The sequence below is a fragment of the Hyaena hyaena genome, unplaced genomic scaffold, assembly GCF_003009895.1.
Source record: "Hyaena hyaena isolate Hyena2069 unplaced genomic scaffold, ASM300989v1 scaffold_746, whole genome shotgun sequence".
Lineage (NCBI taxonomy): Eukaryota > Metazoa > Chordata > Mammalia > Carnivora > Hyaenidae > Hyaena > Hyaena hyaena.
In genome coordinates this window covers 12,402-30,476 of record NW_024081371.1, presented here as the reverse complement: position 1 = coordinate 30,476, position 18,075 = coordinate 12,402, and the positions used below count along the sequence as shown (strand labels likewise).

The 18,075-nt window shown below is 36.7% G+C and overlaps 1 protein-coding gene across 1 annotated transcript in view; it reads right to left on the bottom strand.

Annotated features, from left to right (window-relative positions):
- The window catches only part of CFAP36 (cilia and flagella associated protein 36), a 29,892-nt gene extending 14,040 nt beyond the window's left edge, over positions 1 to 15,852 (bottom strand). Inside the window, exons 1-3 of the mRNA XM_039218155.1 lie at positions 15,535 to 15,852; positions 12,148 to 12,212; positions 11,282 to 11,383 (exon numbers count right to left, since the gene is read on the bottom strand). Coding sequence (XP_039074086.1) covers positions 11,282 to 11,383; positions 12,148 to 12,212; positions 15,535 to 15,649 — 282 coding nt within the window. The 5' untranslated portion in view covers positions 15,650 to 15,852. The remainder of the gene's footprint in view (positions 1 to 11,281; positions 11,384 to 12,147; positions 12,213 to 15,534) is intronic.
- Between the last annotated feature and the right edge of the window lie 2,223 nt (positions 15,853 to 18,075).

Here is an 18,075-nt window from a genome sequence, read left to right as displayed (position 1 = left end):
AAATGCATATTCCTAAGACCTACCCTAGACATAATAAATCTAAATTTCTAAAGGATGGGTGTTCATGTATCTCCACAGATAATTCTTACAACATTAAGCTTGAGAACCATTGAAACATTGGAAGAAAATGAGCCCTTAATATCATAAGCCCACTTCCTGCTTAACCATGTACTAGCTGTGTGACTCTGGACATATCATTTAGTCCTCTGAGCTTCAGTTTCTTCCTCTGTAAATTAATACTCTAATAATAATAGTAATACAGTATTTTGTTGAATCTAAGATTCCAAAGATGAGTAAAATAAACCATTACTTCACGTACTAACAAGAAAAAAGAACCTGCCAATTAAATTATAATATGTCATTCATTATAAAATGGATTCTTATTTCAGAGATGCTACAATATGAAAATTTTTCACTTTAGCATAAAAGAAATATAATAATAACTTTCCGGCTGGGTGTTGAAATTAAGTAAGATGAGAAAGCACTTTTTAAACTGAAAAGTACCCATAAAAAATAATTGTTCTGGTCCTATTGAGGCTGGTTAAATATAAAAATGGTGCACTAAACCTAACAACTTTATAGCAATAGGGTTCTTCTGGTTCAAGGAAATGGACATGAAATTCCAATAAAGGCAGTTAGAGGGACTAAATACAAGAGTTAACTCAAAAAAAGAAAAAACTAGTTTAAAAACAACACTTCCCCACATACTCACTAAACTATCTGAAATGTGAAACTACTTTGACAGAAGACTGAGATAAAGTAAATGTGCTGTTATCTGAGAAAAGCACATCAACAAAAAAATGAACACTGAGCATTTGAAAATCTGACTTCAATGAGTTTATAAGACATTCAAATATATTCATACTTAGCCTAAGATTACCCTATGGTTATCTCTGCTTAGAGTTCACCATACCATATTTTGAAAGGTACAGTGATTTCATGTTCTTACACTGCTCCATTAATAGAACTACAAGAAGAAACAGATGAATTCATGATTACAGTTGGAGACTTCAACACCTTCCATCAACAATAGACTGATCCATCAGAAAATCAGTAAGGACATAGTTGAACAAGACAGTACCTTCAGCCAACTGGATCAAATTGATACTTCTAGAACAACAGAAAAATATACATTCTTCTCAAGCACACATGAAAAATTCACCCAGATAGACAATATTATGGGCCATAAAACACATCTTAATAAATTTAAAAGAATAGGAATCATACAAAGTGTCCTCTCAGACCACAACAGAATTAAACTAGATATCTGGAACAGAATGATAGATGAAAAAAACTAAAATTCTTGCAGACTAAACAATACACTTCTAAATAACACATGGATAGAAGAAGTACAGGGGCACCTGGGGGGCTTAGTCAGTTAAGAATCTGACTTTGGCTCAGGGCATTATCTCACCAGTTCGATCCCCATGTCAAGCTCTGTGCTGACAGCACAGAGCCAGGAGCCCACTTCAGATTCTGTGTCTCCTCTCTATGCTTCTCCCCCGCTTGTGTGCACACACACACACTCTCTCTCTCAGAAATAAATAAACATTTAAAAAAAAAAAGTGCAGTTGACCCTTGAACAACATTGGGCTTGGGGCACTGACCTCTATGCAGTCACAAATCTGTATATCATTCTTGACATCCCCGAGCTCACCCACTAATAGCCTACTGATAACCAGAATCCTTGCCAATTACATATTACACCAATTAACACACATTGTATATGTTATATGTTTTATATACCACATTCTTACAATAAGCTATAGAAAAGAAAATGTTATTATGAAAATCATAAGGAAACTAAAAGGCAACCTCCTGGATGGGGGAAGATATTTGCAAAGGACATATCCAATAAAGGGTTAGTATCCAAAATACATAAAGAACTTACACAACTCAACACCAAAAAAACGCATAATCCAATTAAAATTGGGCAGAGGATGAACAGACATTTCTCCAAAGAAGACATATGAAAAGATGCTCAACATCATTCATCATCAGGGCAATGCAAATTGAAACCACAATGATACATCACCTCACACTTGTCAGAATGGCTAAAATCAAAAACACAAGAAACAGCAAGTGTTAACACACAAAAAAGTAAAACACAAAAATACCAGAAACAACAAGGATGCGGAGAAAAAGGAACCTTCAGGCACTGTTGGTAGGAATGCAAACTGTTGCAGCTGGTATGGAAAAATAATACGGAGCTTCCTCAAAAAATTAAAAATGGGCTAGGATCCAATAATTCCACCACTGGGTATTTACCCAAAGAAATGAAAACACTAATTCAAAAAGATATATGCAACCCTATATTTACTGCAGCATTACTTACATTATTTACAAGAGCCAAATTATGGAAACAGCCCAAGTATCCAATGATAGATGAACAGATAAAGTATAGATGAATAAAGAAGAGGTGTTGGGCACCCGAGTGGCTCAGTTGGTTAAGCATCCAATTCTTGATTTCAGCTCAATTCTCACAGTTTTTGGGTTTGAGACCCATATCAGCCTCCACACTGACAGTGCAGAGACTTCTTGGGATTCTCTATCTCCCTCTCTCTCTGCCTCTCCCTAGCTCGCTCTCTCTCAAATAAATAAACTTTAAAAAAAAAAAAGGAGCTGGTGTGTATGTATAGACACACACACCCACCCCCCCCTCACACACACACACTGGAATATTGTTTAGCCATAAAAAAGAACGAAAGCTTGCCATCTGAAGCAACATGGAAGGATCTAGAAAGAAAGACAAATACCATTTAATCTCATTCATATGTGGAATTTAAGAAACAAATCAGGTAAACAAAGAAAGAGACAACCAAAACTACAGAAAATAGTTAACTTGTAGCTAATTCTTAACTATAGAAAATAGAGTGATTGTTACCAGAAGGGAGGTGGGTGAGGGTATAGGTGAAATAGATGAAGGGGATTAAGAGTAAACCTATCATAATGAGCAGTGAGTAATGTATAAAATTGTTGAATCACTATACTGTACACCTGAAACCAATATAATATGGTATGTTAACTATACTAGAATTAAAATTTTTAAAAAGAATCATAAGGAAGATAAAATACATTTACAGTACTCTGCTGTATTTATAAAAAAAAAAAAAATCTGTGTAAGGGCGTCTTGGTGGCTCAGTCAGTTAAATGTCTGACTTCAGCTCAGGTCATCATCTTGTGTGGTTCATGGGTTCTAGTCCTGCACTGGGCTCTGTGCTAACAGCTCAGTGCCTGGAGCCTGCTTCAGATTCTGTGCCTCCCTCTCTCTCTGCCCCTCCCCTGCTAATGTTCTGTCTCTCTCTCTCTCTTGCTCTCTCAAAAATGAATAAACATTTAAAAAACCTTTTTTTTTTTATATATATGTGTAGAAGTGGACCAACATAGTTCAAACCTGTGTTGTTAAAAGGTCGACTGTAGTCTTAAAGGAAATTTCTTTTTAAGAGAAATTTTAAAATAATTTTTTTTTTTTTTTAAGAGAAAGCACATGAGTTGGGGAACAAGAAAGAGAATCTTAAGCAGCCTCCACACTTAGTGCAGAGCCCAACATGGGGTTTGATCCCATGACCCTGGGATCATAACCTGAGCCAAAATCAAGAGCTAGACGTTCAACCAACTGAGCCAGCCAGGGGCCCCTAAAATATTTCTAACTAAGTGAATATACAACTTATCAATATGCCAAACTCGCACAAGAATAAACAATCTGAATAAGTCTATACCTATTAAAGAGAAGGAATCAATAATTAATAACCTTCCCAAACAGAAAACACCAGGTCTAGGTTGGTCCACTGATAATTTCTACCAAACATTAAATGAAGAAATTATAAAATCCTCTACAAAAAAAATATATAACTTTAAAGAAAAGTTATACATTCATATTATTTCTCAAAAAATAATGATTAAATATTTGTTTGCAGAAGTAAAATATCATAGCAGATGTAAAAGACTTTCTATTGATTCAAACTATTAAGGAGAAAAAAAGTATGACTTTGAAATTCCCTATCTCTTCTATGTATATAACTTACTCAATGTCTATGCAATTTTTCCACCACTCCTCTCTGCATGATTCAGATTAGGATTTTACATGTATTTAAACAGACATCTGAAAAACTGCCCTCAGATAAGAATCCTCAAAAACAGAAAAAAGAAATTATACCAATTCTTTACACTCTCTTCCAGAAGACAGAAGCAGGAGTATTCTGTAACCTATTTTATGTAGCTAGCATTACACTAATACCGAAACTAGACAACAACACAACAAGAAGGAATCCCATGAACAGAGATACAAAAACACCCAAATTTATCAGCAAATAGAATCCAACAGTGTATAAAAAGAATTATAGTGGGGCGCCTGGGTGGCTTAGTCGGTTAAGCGTCCGACTTTCGCTTAGGTCCTGATCTCGCGGTTCGTGGGTTCGAGCCCCGCGTCGGGCTCTGTGCTGACTGCCAGCTCAGAGCCTGGAGCCTGTTTCAGTCTGTGACTTCCTCTCTCTCTGACCCTCCCCTGCTCACGCTCTCTCTCTCTCTCTCCTAGAAATAAAAAAAAAAAAAAAAAATTAAAAAATTTAAAAAAAAATAAAAAAAAATAAAAAGAATTATAGACCATGACCAAGTGGGATTTATTCTTATGCAAGGCTGGTTCAATACCCTGGAATGAATTAATGTAATCCATCACACCAAGAGACTGAAAAGAAAAATCATATGATCATATCAATAGATGTAGAAAAAGCATTTGACAAAATCCAACATCCAATCATGATAAATACTCACAGCAGATGAGGAATAGAGAGGAATTTCCTTTACCTGATAAAGAACATCTACAAAAAACTGACACCTGGGGAGCCTGGGTGGCTCAGTCAGTTAGGTGACCAACTTCAGCTCAGGTTATGATCTCACAGTTCATGAGTTTGAGCCCTGCATAGGGCTCTCTGCTGTCAGTACAGAGCCCACTTCAGATCCTCTGTCCCCCTCCCCTCTGACCCTCCCTCATTCACTTTCTCTCAATCAAAAATAAACATTTTTTAAAAAGCAAAATAAATAAATAAATAAATAAAACCATTAAAAAAAACAACCCTGACAGCTAACACCATACTTAATCGTGAGAAACTAGACACTTTCCCTTTAAGATCAGAAACAAGTCCCCTCTCCCACTCCCATTCCACATTATACTGGAAATCCTAGTTAATGCATTAAGAAAAGGAAATTAAAGGCACAAAGATTAGGAAGGAAGAAATAAAACTATTTTTGTTCACAGATGACAGGACTGCCTGTAGATTATCCCAAAGACTCAATTTAAAGAAACTCCTAGAGGGTGCCTGGGTGGCTCAGTTGGTTAAGCATCGATTAACCAAACCGATTCTTGGTTTTGGCTCAGGTCATAATCTTGCAGTTCCTGAGTTCAAACTCTGCATTGGGCTCTGTGTTAATGGTGTGGAGTTTGCTTGGGATTCTGTCTCCCCCTCTCTCTCTACCCCTCCCTTGCTCATGCTCTGTCGCACTCAAAATAAATAAATAAACATTTTTTTAAAAAAGAAACTACTAGAACTAATAATTAATTATAGCAAAGCTGCAGGATAGGTTACTATACAAAAATCAATTGCTTTCCTATACACCAGCAATGAATAACGGGAATATGAAACAAAAAAACACATTTACATTAGTTCCACAATAAAATAAGTATTTAGGAATAAACCTAACAAAATGCACAGATCTATAGGAGGAAAACTAAAAAACTCTGATGAAAGAAATCAAAGATAATCTAAATAAATGGAGATATATTCCACATTCATAGATAAAAAGACTCAATATTGCTAACATGTCAATCCTTCCTAATTTGATCTGTAGATTTATGCAATCCCAAAGAGAATCCAGCAAGTTATTTTGTAGATAACAACAAACCAGTTTTAAAATATACATGAAAAGTCAAAAGACTCAGAATGGCCACACAATATTAAAAAAAACAAAGTACTAACACTACCTGACTTCAAGACTTACTATCAACTACAGTAATCAAGGGGCACCCGGTTGGCTCAGTCAGTTAAATGTCCAACTCTTGATATTGGCTCAGGTCATTTTCCCACGGTTCTGTCAGCTCAGAGCCCCATGTTAGGCTCAGCTGTCTCTGTCTCTGTCTCTCTCTTTCTCTGTCCCTTCGCTGTTCATTCACTCTTTTTCTCTCAAAATAAATATATAAACTTAAATAAATAAACTGCCACAATCAAGACAGTGTGGTATTGGTGAATGAACATACACCAATTTCTGTTCTAGATTAACAGAACAGAAAGAATCTGAAAACAGACCACCACAAATATAGTCAACTGACCTATGACAAAGAAACGAAGGCAATCCAACGTAGAAAAGATCACCTTTCTAGCGAACAGTGCTACAACAACTGGACATCTACGTACAAAAAATGAATCTAAACATTAAACTTACACTTTTCATAAAAATTAACTCAAAATGGAACACAAGATTTAAATGTAAAAAACAAAACCGAAACACTTCTAGAAGATAGCATAGAAAAATCTTGATAACCATGGGTTTGGCAATGACTTCCAAAGACACAACACCAAAAGCATAATCCATGAAAGAAAACTGATCGTGGACTTCACTGAAAAAACAAAACAAAACAAAACAAAACAAAAACTTCTACTCTGTGAAACACTTTGTTAGAGAAGGAAAAGATAAGTCATGGAAGAAAATTTTGTGAAGTATTTGCAAAACACATATTTGATAAAGAAGACTTGTATCAAAAATTTATATAAGAAGTCTTACAACTCAAGTACTAGAAAACAAACAACTCAATTTTAAAATGGGCAAAAATAAACCTCTACATATGTAGACTAAACTGCAAAAAAACCGATAATACCAAGTGGTGCCGAAGATGTAGAGCAAGAGGAGCTCCCATTCATTGCTGGTGAAAATGCAAAATGGTACAACTACTTTAGAAGAGAGTATGGCAATTTCTTACAAAGCTAAACTTAACTTTACCATATGACCACCAGTCTTGCTCTAGGTGTTTGCCCAAATAAGTTGAAAACTTTTATGTCCATGAAAATCTCTGAATACAAATATTTGTAGTAGTCTTTTCATAATTACCAAAGACTGGAAGCCACCAAAATGTCCTTCAAAAGGTAAAGTGATAAACTATGGTACATCCACCATGGTTTAATAGTTAATGGAATATTACTCAACAATAAAAAGAAATGAACTATTAAACAACAAAAATATGAAAGAACCTTAAATTCATATTGCTTAATGACAGAAGCCAGTCTGAAAAGGTATATACCACATAATCCCAATTATATGACACTCGGAAAAAACAAAACTAGAGAGACAGTAAAATGCAGTGGTTGGCAGAGGCAAGGATGGAAAGAATAAATATGTAGGATACAGGGGGATTTTTAAGCAGTAAAACTATTGTGTAACATACTGTAATGGTGGATATATGACAATATATTTGGCAAAACCCATAGAAATGTAAACCACAAAAAGTAAGCCTTAATATAAACTGTGGACAATAGTCAATAATAATATATCAATGCTGACTCATCAATTTTTATGAATATACCACACTAATGAAAGATGTTAATAAGGGACATTTTATGGGGTGACTGGGTGGCTCAGTCAGTTAAGTGTCTGACTTTGGCTCAGGTCATGATCTCACAGTCCGTGAGTTCAAGTCTGTGCTGATAGCTCAGAGCCTGGAGCCTGCTTCAGATTCTAAGTCTCCCTCTCTGTCTGCCCCTCTCCCACTTGCACTCTCTCCCTCTCCCTCAAAAAATAAATAAATATTTTTAAAAAAATAAGGGACACTGTATTATCTGCTCAATTTTCTGTAAACCTAAAACTGCTCTAAAAAATAGTCTATTAATCTTTAAAAATCTTACTAGCACTCATACACAATATTGTGAATTATCCTATGTGTATTTTAGAAAATGAAAGTTACATCACATATATAATCCCTTCAATGATACAAGTTATTGGAAAAACAGTATAATTTTGCCAAATTACTATCATAATATAAAAGTATTAATTTTTATATTACAAAAGTCAAAGCAAATCTAGTAAAAAACAAAAACAAAAAATACTGTTTGTCTCTTGCCATATATGTCTTTTGCAACGCAGTACATAGAAATCAATGATGAACTTTATCCTCAACAAAAAATCACAAGGAACTCACAACAAAGGAAGTAAATTTTGCCTACTTAAGTTGGAAAATACCACAAAATTACAAAATTCAACTGAAGATGACTGAAACAATAAATATTTCAGTAGTTATATCATATTTTCTGAGGTTAATGCATAAGCATTTTTTTAAAAATCACATACATAACAGAAAAACATGTCTTCACAGGTTTTTTTGTTGTTGTTTTAAACTAGAGTTCTTCATCTGATGCATTCCTTGCTACTCCTGCTGCATCAATAGAGTATGGCAGAAGCAGTGGTATAGGTATAATGATGACCAAACCCGGTGAAAAGAATTTTGTTAAGTGGGCGTTAGCAGTAAAATTCAGTGGGAGCTGGTTTAAACAACTGAAACCAAACCAAGCAAACCAAACCAAAATAAAAATTACCTCCTGAGTAATCCAGGGCAAGCAACTCGTTTCTTGAATTAATTCTTAGGCACCCTACATTCTCATAATATAATCAGCAATCTGAACTTCATGTATAAAGATTAGATTATTGCTGCAAAGCAGCAAATAACATAGCTTTGAGCTGTGTTTTTCTGGTAATGGTGATGGCCTTGTGCTGACTGAATCAGGTTGCTGCTATTCAGTATCTAATGCTAACTGTTTGCTCCAGAAGAGAACACAGCTAACTAGTCCACGGGGGATTGAACCAGTGACCCTGGCCTAATTAGCACACTGCTAATCAACCACCAAAATAGCCAGTATTAATTGGGAGGTGCTTCCATTTATAGATCACTTTATAAATGTCAGGTATTGTGCTAAATGCTTTATGAATATTATCTCTTAAATTTTGCAAAAACTTTCCAAAGTAGATACTACCCATATTTTACAGATAAGGAAACTGAGAATCAGAATGGATAAGAAACGAAAACAGTACAACAGTCTCCATGGTCTTATAGCTAGTAAGTGAAAGATCTAGGACTCACATCTAGGTCTGTCTATATCAAAAGGCTTGTCTCCTAATACATAACAAGACTGTATTACCAATCAACTCCAAATAAATCAAAAGGTCTTACATGACAGAACAAAAGAGAAAGATGCATTACTCTTGCACTGAAAACAATATTTTAAAATTCTGAACATCTTCATTCACAAATAATTTAAAGTTATCCTAACAATGAAAACAAAAGATAGATGGGTCTACCATTAGCATAAACATCTTTATTCACAAAGTAATTCAGGCTCTTTCACAAGGGCTTAATTAAGAGGTTGACAATTATTAACCAAAATAAAAAATATTCCTGAAAAACAAGGAAAATAAAAACAAATATCAATGTCTTAACAGAAACCTAAATAATTTTCAAATTATTCCCGTTCAACTATAAAGGAGAAGTAAAAAATGCCTATTATTATTCCTTAAAGTAAACTTATGGTACATATAGAATAAAAGTTATTGTTGAAATGTAAAACAACTTTTGCTTTACAGCACTATTAACTAAAATCAAATGTTTATTTACATTATTGCAGCATACCAATAATAGTTAAATATATTTTTCAAAATGTCAAATCATATTAAAGATGCTCTGTCTCTAGAATTGGAGATGATCATTAAATAAGCAAAACTTGTGCAAGGAGAACTACAGTAGGAAGTGCTGGATTAAACAGTAGTCAAAGCAACCACTTCTAGGCCATGATAAGAAGATAATTTATTAAGAACTTCATACTAGGAACTAAATTCTCATCTCTGTGCTAGACACTGGAAATGCAAAGATTCTCAAAACAGCTCAAAGAACTTATAATCTAGTAAAGCAAACAGACTTCTCAGAAACTGTAATTCTAGCAAAAATGTAAAAGTGTCCAGTGAGGTAGAATGAGTGCTAGTCTACCCTAGCATAAGAGGGATCAGGAGAGCTGTCACAAAAAGTAACATTTTAGCAAGGCCCTTATGTAAGAGGGATTCTTGGGTAAGGAAAAGATAATGTGGTGGGAAGGTGAGGGCCAAACATTGCAGGGTTTGGGAATGGCATGGACAAAGCCAGATGCACGGATGCTTACAAGAACAAGTAGCCTATAATGACTATAGTACATAACGTATTAGAGAACTACAGCAGAAGATTGGAAATATAATTTAGGGTCATATGATAGACAATCCTCACTATCATCTGGCTAAGAAATTGGAGTTTATTTAGTAGAAAATGGAAAGCTAAAGCAACTTATTAAGAAGGCTATTTGGGGAGTAGCAACATATCCCCATCCTGAACCTCTGCGCAAGGGCTTGCAGCTGGCGTGCCTGGACTGGCATCCTGGCACTACTACTTACTTAGCAATGAACTTTGCATTAGCTGTTTAATATGTATGTGCATTAGTTTTTTTCATTTCTACATGGAAATAAAATAGTGCCAAATTCTTTTTTTTTTCAATTTTTTTAGATTTTTTAAAGTTTCTTTATTTATTTTGAGAGAGAGAGACAGAGAGAGCAAAGAAGGGTCAGAGAGACAGGGAGAGAGAGAATCCTAAGCAGGACTGCGCTGTCAGTGGAGAGCCTGACACTGGGCTTGAACCCACGAAACAGAAGATCATGACCTAAGCTGAAATCAAAAGTTGGACACTTAACCAACTAACTCAGGTACCCAAAGGGCCAAACTCTTAAGAGGCATCAGGAAGATTATTGCTATAATACATGTCAAGTGCCTAAAACAGCAGCTAGCATGAGCCCTCAGGAGCTATTAATTAGAAATATACATAATACTGAATTCAAACCAGTACTGCAGAACTAACGTGACAGGAAAAGTAGTTCTAAGGGAAGTAGGTCCCAGGAAGTGTTTACTATGAAACTGCTGTGATAAAAAGGGGGCATATGAAAAACTATCCAAGATCTATATAAATAAAACATTAGTTTGGACAAAACCTTTCATCTATTATAGTTCTGCTTTTGGAAAGTTCCTTTTTAACTGCATTAACTCATTAATACCTCTAATTATTGTTTCTTGAGGTAATTATAAAAAAGAACCCATATGTGATGAATTAGCTTTTTACTCTTACAAAATCTAAAATGGGATACTTTGACAATCAAACATAGCCAAATTTAAGCGAACCCCTGGATATTTTTGTTAAAACTCTATGTCAGCAGAGTAACACAAAAGCAAAACCTGTGATGTACGTGTCTTTGCAAGAGGAGAAGTGCATGCTTCTTGAAATTGATCTTCATTAATCCCAATCTCTTTGAGGTAACTTTCCAACAGCTTTTCAACCTAAAAAGAGAAAGTTTAACTTTTATAACTTACATAGAAAAATTCCAAAAGACAGTTTTCATGTTAAGTATTGAGTTTAGAAAAAGATAATCAAATGCTTGCTTACAATTATTAATCTACAGAAAATCATAAAATCATATTATATGGCAATGACAATGTCTACTAAAAAAAACCCAAACAAGAAAAAGTTAAAATTTTTGCAGAGAATCAAATGAAATTTTATTTCCTCTACTTGAAATAATGGAAGTCAGAGTTATGATGTTCAATGTGGTACAACTTTTCTGCTACTCAGAGACATTTTTAAAAATCACAAAACAATCATGTCAAATTGATAATTAACACTTCTCTAGATGAATCAGAAGAATAAGAAAAAAAATTAAAGATTAGATGCAAAGTCCTTTAAAATAGTTGTCCTAAATCCATTCCTTAGATTCTAGAGTAGAAGAGATAAGAAGTCAAAAGGGTGAAATACTCAGAGAAGCCTTGCGGCCTGATGGAACTGTAGTACTACTAGGGTAGATTGTATGTGTTTTTTTTGTTTTTTTGTTTTTAACTTTTAAGTAAGCTCTATGCCTAATACTGGGCTCAAACTCATGATCCCAAGCTTAACTCATGCTCTATGACTGAGCCAGCCATGTTCCTCAAAGTGGGATTTTATTTTAATTAAAGAATTTTAAAATGGAAAAATCCATGTTTTTAATTTAGAAAAGCTAAAATTAATATTATTCTAATTACCTTTTAAAATCAGTGGGAAAAATACTTACTAGTTCTTTGTATTCCTGATGAATCTCTGTATAGGTCAATTTGCTTTCTTCTTCATCATCAAAAACTAAATTTAAAAGAAAAATATTGTATAGTGTAAAAAAACAAATCATTTCATTAATGCAAATATAAAATTCCACTCCTTACATCTTACATTGAACTCTCATTCTTATAACCTAGCTCTTAGGCTTTGAATTCTTGAATTTAAAAAGAAACTCTGTGTGTGTGTGTGTGTGTGTGTATGTGTGTACACGCACATACATGTATATTAGTAGTAATATATGTTGTATATATATCACATATAACAGTCATAATTATAAATAAGTCTTTTCCTTCTTATGATCTACTTCATAATAAGACAAATGCTAATTTGCTACTTTCAATAATAAAAAGCATAAATTTCTTTATAAACTTTTAATGGATTATTATTATTAATAGTTTTAAAATATTAATTCCGTTTACAGCAGGCTCTGGATTATATTATCATACTCAAACTTGGCAGTTGCAAATTTTACTGAAAGTGACTAGGCCAGTTTTGTTACATATAAATCAGTAATGAAATTAAAATCAATAAAACCAAAACTAATGTTTGTTCAATGAACATCTATGTGAAACAATGTGAATTAGAAAGGTATATATCCCAAGAAGATATAATCTAATTAGAGAAACAGGACATATTCATGAATTGTCAACAAGAAACTTTTTAAATTCCCCCTAAATGATCTAAAATGCAAAACTAACTCCTTTAATTTTCTATTTAAAGCTCTTCAGTGACTGTTCTTTGCCTAGATAATAAAAGCAAAATCCTTAGAAGGCCTAACAAAACCTCTAAGATTGGATCCCAAGTCTCATCTCCCACCACTCCAAAACCCAAACTTTGCACTCGCAATATACACAATTACCTGGAATACCACCAAACATAACACACGTGGTGCTTCAAACTCCTGTATATTTATTTGCTCAAGTGCTCCTAGATCTCTTTGCCTTTACCCAGTCCTCTTCTCCCAACTATTCTTCAAGACGTTGCAAATGGCACATTCTCTCAGACCTGCCACCCACTGTCAACTCCTGAGCTGGTTACATCCCTCCCTCTGAACCCTTAAAATACCACCACATGCCTTTCTTTATTATGACACCTGCCACTTTAGATTTAAATTCCATTGACCTGTCTTCTCCACTAAATCATAAACTTCTCAAGCACAAGGTTTTTGTTTAAATTCATCTTTTTATCCCCAGCTTCTGCCCCACAAACACTAAATAAATAAACTCAATAAATTGATATCACGAGCTGTACAGAACTAATCTTTAACTTATCTGAGGTGGTGGGGCACCTGGGTGGCTCAGTTGGTTAAGCATCCAACATCGAATCAGGTCATGGTCTCAGTTCGCGAGTTTGAGCCCCACATCATGCTTTTTGCTGACAGCTCAGAGCCTGGAGCCTGCTTGGGATTTTGTGTCTCCCTCTCTCTCGCTCCTCCCCTGCTCATGCTCTTTCTCTCTCTCAAATAAATTAATAAGCAAACAGTAAATTATCTGAGGTAAAGAATAGCACACTGAAAGTCACTAAACTATTAACACTGTTACTTCAGTTGACACTGGGATGTTAGTTCCACTTCTACTGCCATCTGCTCTAAATAACACAGGGCATACACACAATATAGCAACTACTTAAACTGTTTCCAGTTAATTCTAAACCAAATTACTACCTTATATGTGTATAAGGCTGAGGATTACTGCTTCCCTGAAAAATTACACAATCAGATGTATTATTACCGAGACGCAGCCACTTATGACGTTTGGGGATAAAAAGAACGATGCTTGAATTTTTTTTTTTTCATTTCAGCATTTAGTCTCAGAGGGGTAAACAGAATCAAAAGGTGACATAATTTTTTATTCTCCTAAAGGAGAAGTCAGAATTCCACATGCTCATTGGTCTCAGAATTTTAAATTCTTAAAAAAGATCACAAATAAAAATTACTTTTAACTTCTTTAGAAATGACCCATAAAAACATTACTTAAATATTATCTGAATTTTTATTATGGCATAATTTTGATTATGGTAATGAAAAGATCCAATGGTCAAATAAAATTTTATCTTTACCAGAATCATGGAATCTCAGGGTTGAAGGATTTTTAAAAGGTCACCCAAGGGGGCTGACTGGGTGGCTCAGTCAGTTAAGTGTCGGACTTCGGCTCAGGTCATGATCTCTTGGTTCGTGGGTTCTAGCCGTGGGTCGGCCCTGTGCTGACAGCCATCTCAGAGCCTGGAGCCTGTTTCTGATTCTGTGTCTCCTTCTCTCTCTGACCTTCCCCTGCTCAAGCTGTCTGTCTGTCTCTCTCTCAAAAAAATAAATTAAAAACATTAAAAAGAAAAAAAAAGGTCACCGAGGATAACTAATCATAGTTGAAATCCCCTCTATAACATCTCCCTGAACTTGCAGTCAAATCCATTTAAACAATCCATTTAAACACTGCTAGCTCCTAGAGAACTCTTTACCTCCTGAGGTAGGCTAACTTAACTGGGATACATTCTGTTAGGGAGCATTTCCTTAACAGAAATTTGTCTGTAGCTTGTACCCACTGACCCTAGCTCTATCCCACTGAACCTTACAAAACAAATCTAATCCATCCAACATAAGGCAGACGTTCAAATGACTGGTGGATATTACTACCTTAAAAGTCCTGCCTGGCTGAATAACCACGGTAACATTTGGACATTGATCCCTAAGACATGGTTTCTAGCTTCTTCTCCGTAAATGGGCTCCAATTTGTCTCCGAAAACTGAATGCACAACTCTAAGCGTGAACGATAAGGACCTGGAGGTCCTTTTCCCATACAGGGAATATTATGCCACGTTCATATACTTCATTGGTTAGAAAATACTCTCCCCCTCCCCCAAATTTTTGTACAGTAAAGAGTTTGAGTGCTCAGTAAAGGCAACACAGGCCACTGGGTCGCCAGCTCTGGGCCTGCTGGAGTATAGCATGTCCTCCCTTTGCCGTCAACTTCTCAAATAATGAAGAATATAGACAAACTGACATCTCTCCCAAGTCACTGGGGAAGTTGTTGAAGCCCACCCCAAAAGTCCACCTGCCCAAGGAAGAAACGTGCAGGATGGGGTGAGAGACTCAACACAGGATTAAAATCTGATGATTTTCGGATGTGCTCGGGCCCAGGGAAGGGGGGGGGGGGTCGTCCCCGTCTTCAGTTCCATGAAGGAAGACTGGCGCAGTGACAGCAATAGCTCCTAAAAACCAGCGCTAAACCTCTCCGACAGGGGTAAAGACCTGAAAGATGAGAGACGATTCGTGGTGACCACCTTCTGGCCGATGCTGGGGAGAGAGAGGCGAGAAAGGGCTGTTGTCAGTTCAGGATCATCTGGTTTTTACCTTCACATTTCTGCTCCACAAAGTCCAAGATGGGGATGGACCAGTCCGGGCCTCGCAGGAACCCAGCGATGCTCTCCACCACCCATTCCACCTCATCTTCTTCTTCCGCAGCCATCCCGCTCGGTGGGACGCCGCAGAGCCCTCGGCCAGACTCCCCGAGCCTGCGAAGGCCCTACGGCGCAGCGGGCCGAGGCAGAATGGGAGAAGAAAGAGTTGTTCCCGCAGTCGCTCCGCTACCTGGACGAAACCCACAAACCAGTTAACGTAAAATGGTCGTTATGGCAACACGCGCAGCCGCCCCTGACAGCCTCCCGGAAGTGAAGCCAGCTTCCCTGGAGCCTGCCGGTCTCAGAGAGGAGCCTTTGAACAACGTTTTCGATTGGCTGGGAAAAGACAGTACTGGATCAAAAGATAGCCTTCCGCCCATTGGCCCGGAGTTGCTAGGGCTGAGAGCAAAAGTGTAGCCATTGGCTGGAGGCCGTAGCAGGAATCTAGACGTTCTCTTTTCCTAGAACGGCGTGGGAGTTCAGGCTTAGAAACGGTGCAGTGGGGTGCGCGCAGTGAGTAGTCTTCCCTCTGTAAGGGCTTCTGGGGCTTCGATTCATCGTTGTATACCTAGCACCTCCGTGCCACTCATTTTCAAACCCACTGGCCCAGAGCATTTGTAATTAAAGGGTTGTTTGAAGATACAAAGATAAGCAATGCAGCTCTGGTTCTATCTTGGCTCTCTCTGGAGCTCAGGGCTCCAAGTGGGTCTTTAATCATGCGTACATAGAAAACACTAGAATTAGGGGATTTTCAAGGGCAGAATGGAAGTTAATATTCATTTAAATAAGTGCATAACCAAAAATTTTTATGTTTTCTCATTATTGATAGTGTGAGCAGGGGAAGGGCAGAGGGAGAGGGACAGAGGATCTGAAGTGGCTCTCTGCTCCCAGCAGAAAGCGAGATGGGGGCGGAATTCAGGAACCCTGGGATCATGATCTGAGCTCAAACCCCACGCGTAATGACTGAGCTATCCAGCTGCCCCTGCCTAACCAAATCTTATGTCAGATAACACTAACTCAAATTTTAAATTAGGTTCCTTTATGGAATGGGCCTTCAAAGATCATTGCCAAAGTGCTTGGCGTCCCAAAACATCTTTTTTTTTTTTTTTAATATTTTTTATTTATTTCTGAGAGAGAGAGAAACAGCATGAACAGGGGAGGGGCAGAGAGAGAGGGAGGCACAGAATCTGAAACAGGTTCCAGGCTCTGAGCTGGCTGTCAGCACAGAACCCGACGCGGGGCTCGAACCCACGAACCGTGAGATCATGACAGCCGAAGTCAGACGCTTAACCGACTGAGCCACCCAGGTGCCCCCCAAAACATCTTAAAACAGCCCTATATATTGTTACAGTAAACTTTCAAGATCTAATTGGCTATATTCATGAATCAGGCAGCATTCCATCTGGCAAGTAGAGGAGAGCTCCAAAGGGCGACAGGAAATTAAAGGTTTTTAAGGTAGAAAATAGAAAAAAAGGAAATTGTTAGTAAAGAATCCACAGTTCGAGGCAGGGTCACCTAAGTGGAACGGAAGGGATGTATCAGTAAATTTCCTAATGCTGACCAAGAAATTCCCATGTTAGGGGCGCCTGGGTGGCTTAGTTGGTTAAGCGTCCGACTTTTGCTTGGGTGATGATCTCGCGGTTCGTGGGTTCGAGCCCCGCGTCGGGCTCTGTGCTGACTGCCAGCTCAGAGCCTGGAGCCTGTTTCAGAGTCTGTATCTCCCTCTCTCTCTGACCCTCCCCTGCTCACGCTGTGTGTGTATGTCTCTCTCTCTCTCTCCTAGAAATAAATAAAAATATTAAAAAAAAAAAAAAAAGAAAGAAAGAAATTCCCATGTTAACTGGTTAGAAGTTACATTCCTAGGGGACTGAAACTACAATTTAAGTCTTGGTTTACAACTTGGGGCCTAACCTAAGTGACACCATTTGGGGACTGTGGCTTTATTTTTAACAATATATTTACATAAATGGGATCATATTTTATGTATAATCATGGAACTTTTTTCATTGTGAGGTCTGTTTTCATATCAAAATACAGAACTCCTTTCTTTGCAGCTGCATAGTATTCTGTAAACTACTATTTCATCTATTTTTAGCTTGTGTATGTATACATACACACACAGTATCTTAGTGGATGCAGAGATATGATTACTGTGTAGTCTTTTTCTTTTTCTCCCTCCCTGAAGTGGGTGTACTCTACCATTTTTTCCTTACAAACTGCTAAAATAAATGTCTTTGTGTCACTAAGAACTGTTGTGTTTTTTTTGTTTTTTTTTTTTAAGAACTGTTGATTTTATGGACTATTCTAGGGGGTAGATTCCAGCAGAATTGCTAAATGAAAGTATATGTCTTGATTTATTTGACTAATCTTCAACTACTAGATTAAATTACTTCGATTTTTTAAACTCATAAACAGTTCTGTAATGAACATCACATATATTTTTGAACCCGAGGCTCATTATTTCCTTTGAATAAATTCCCAAATGGAAAATTAC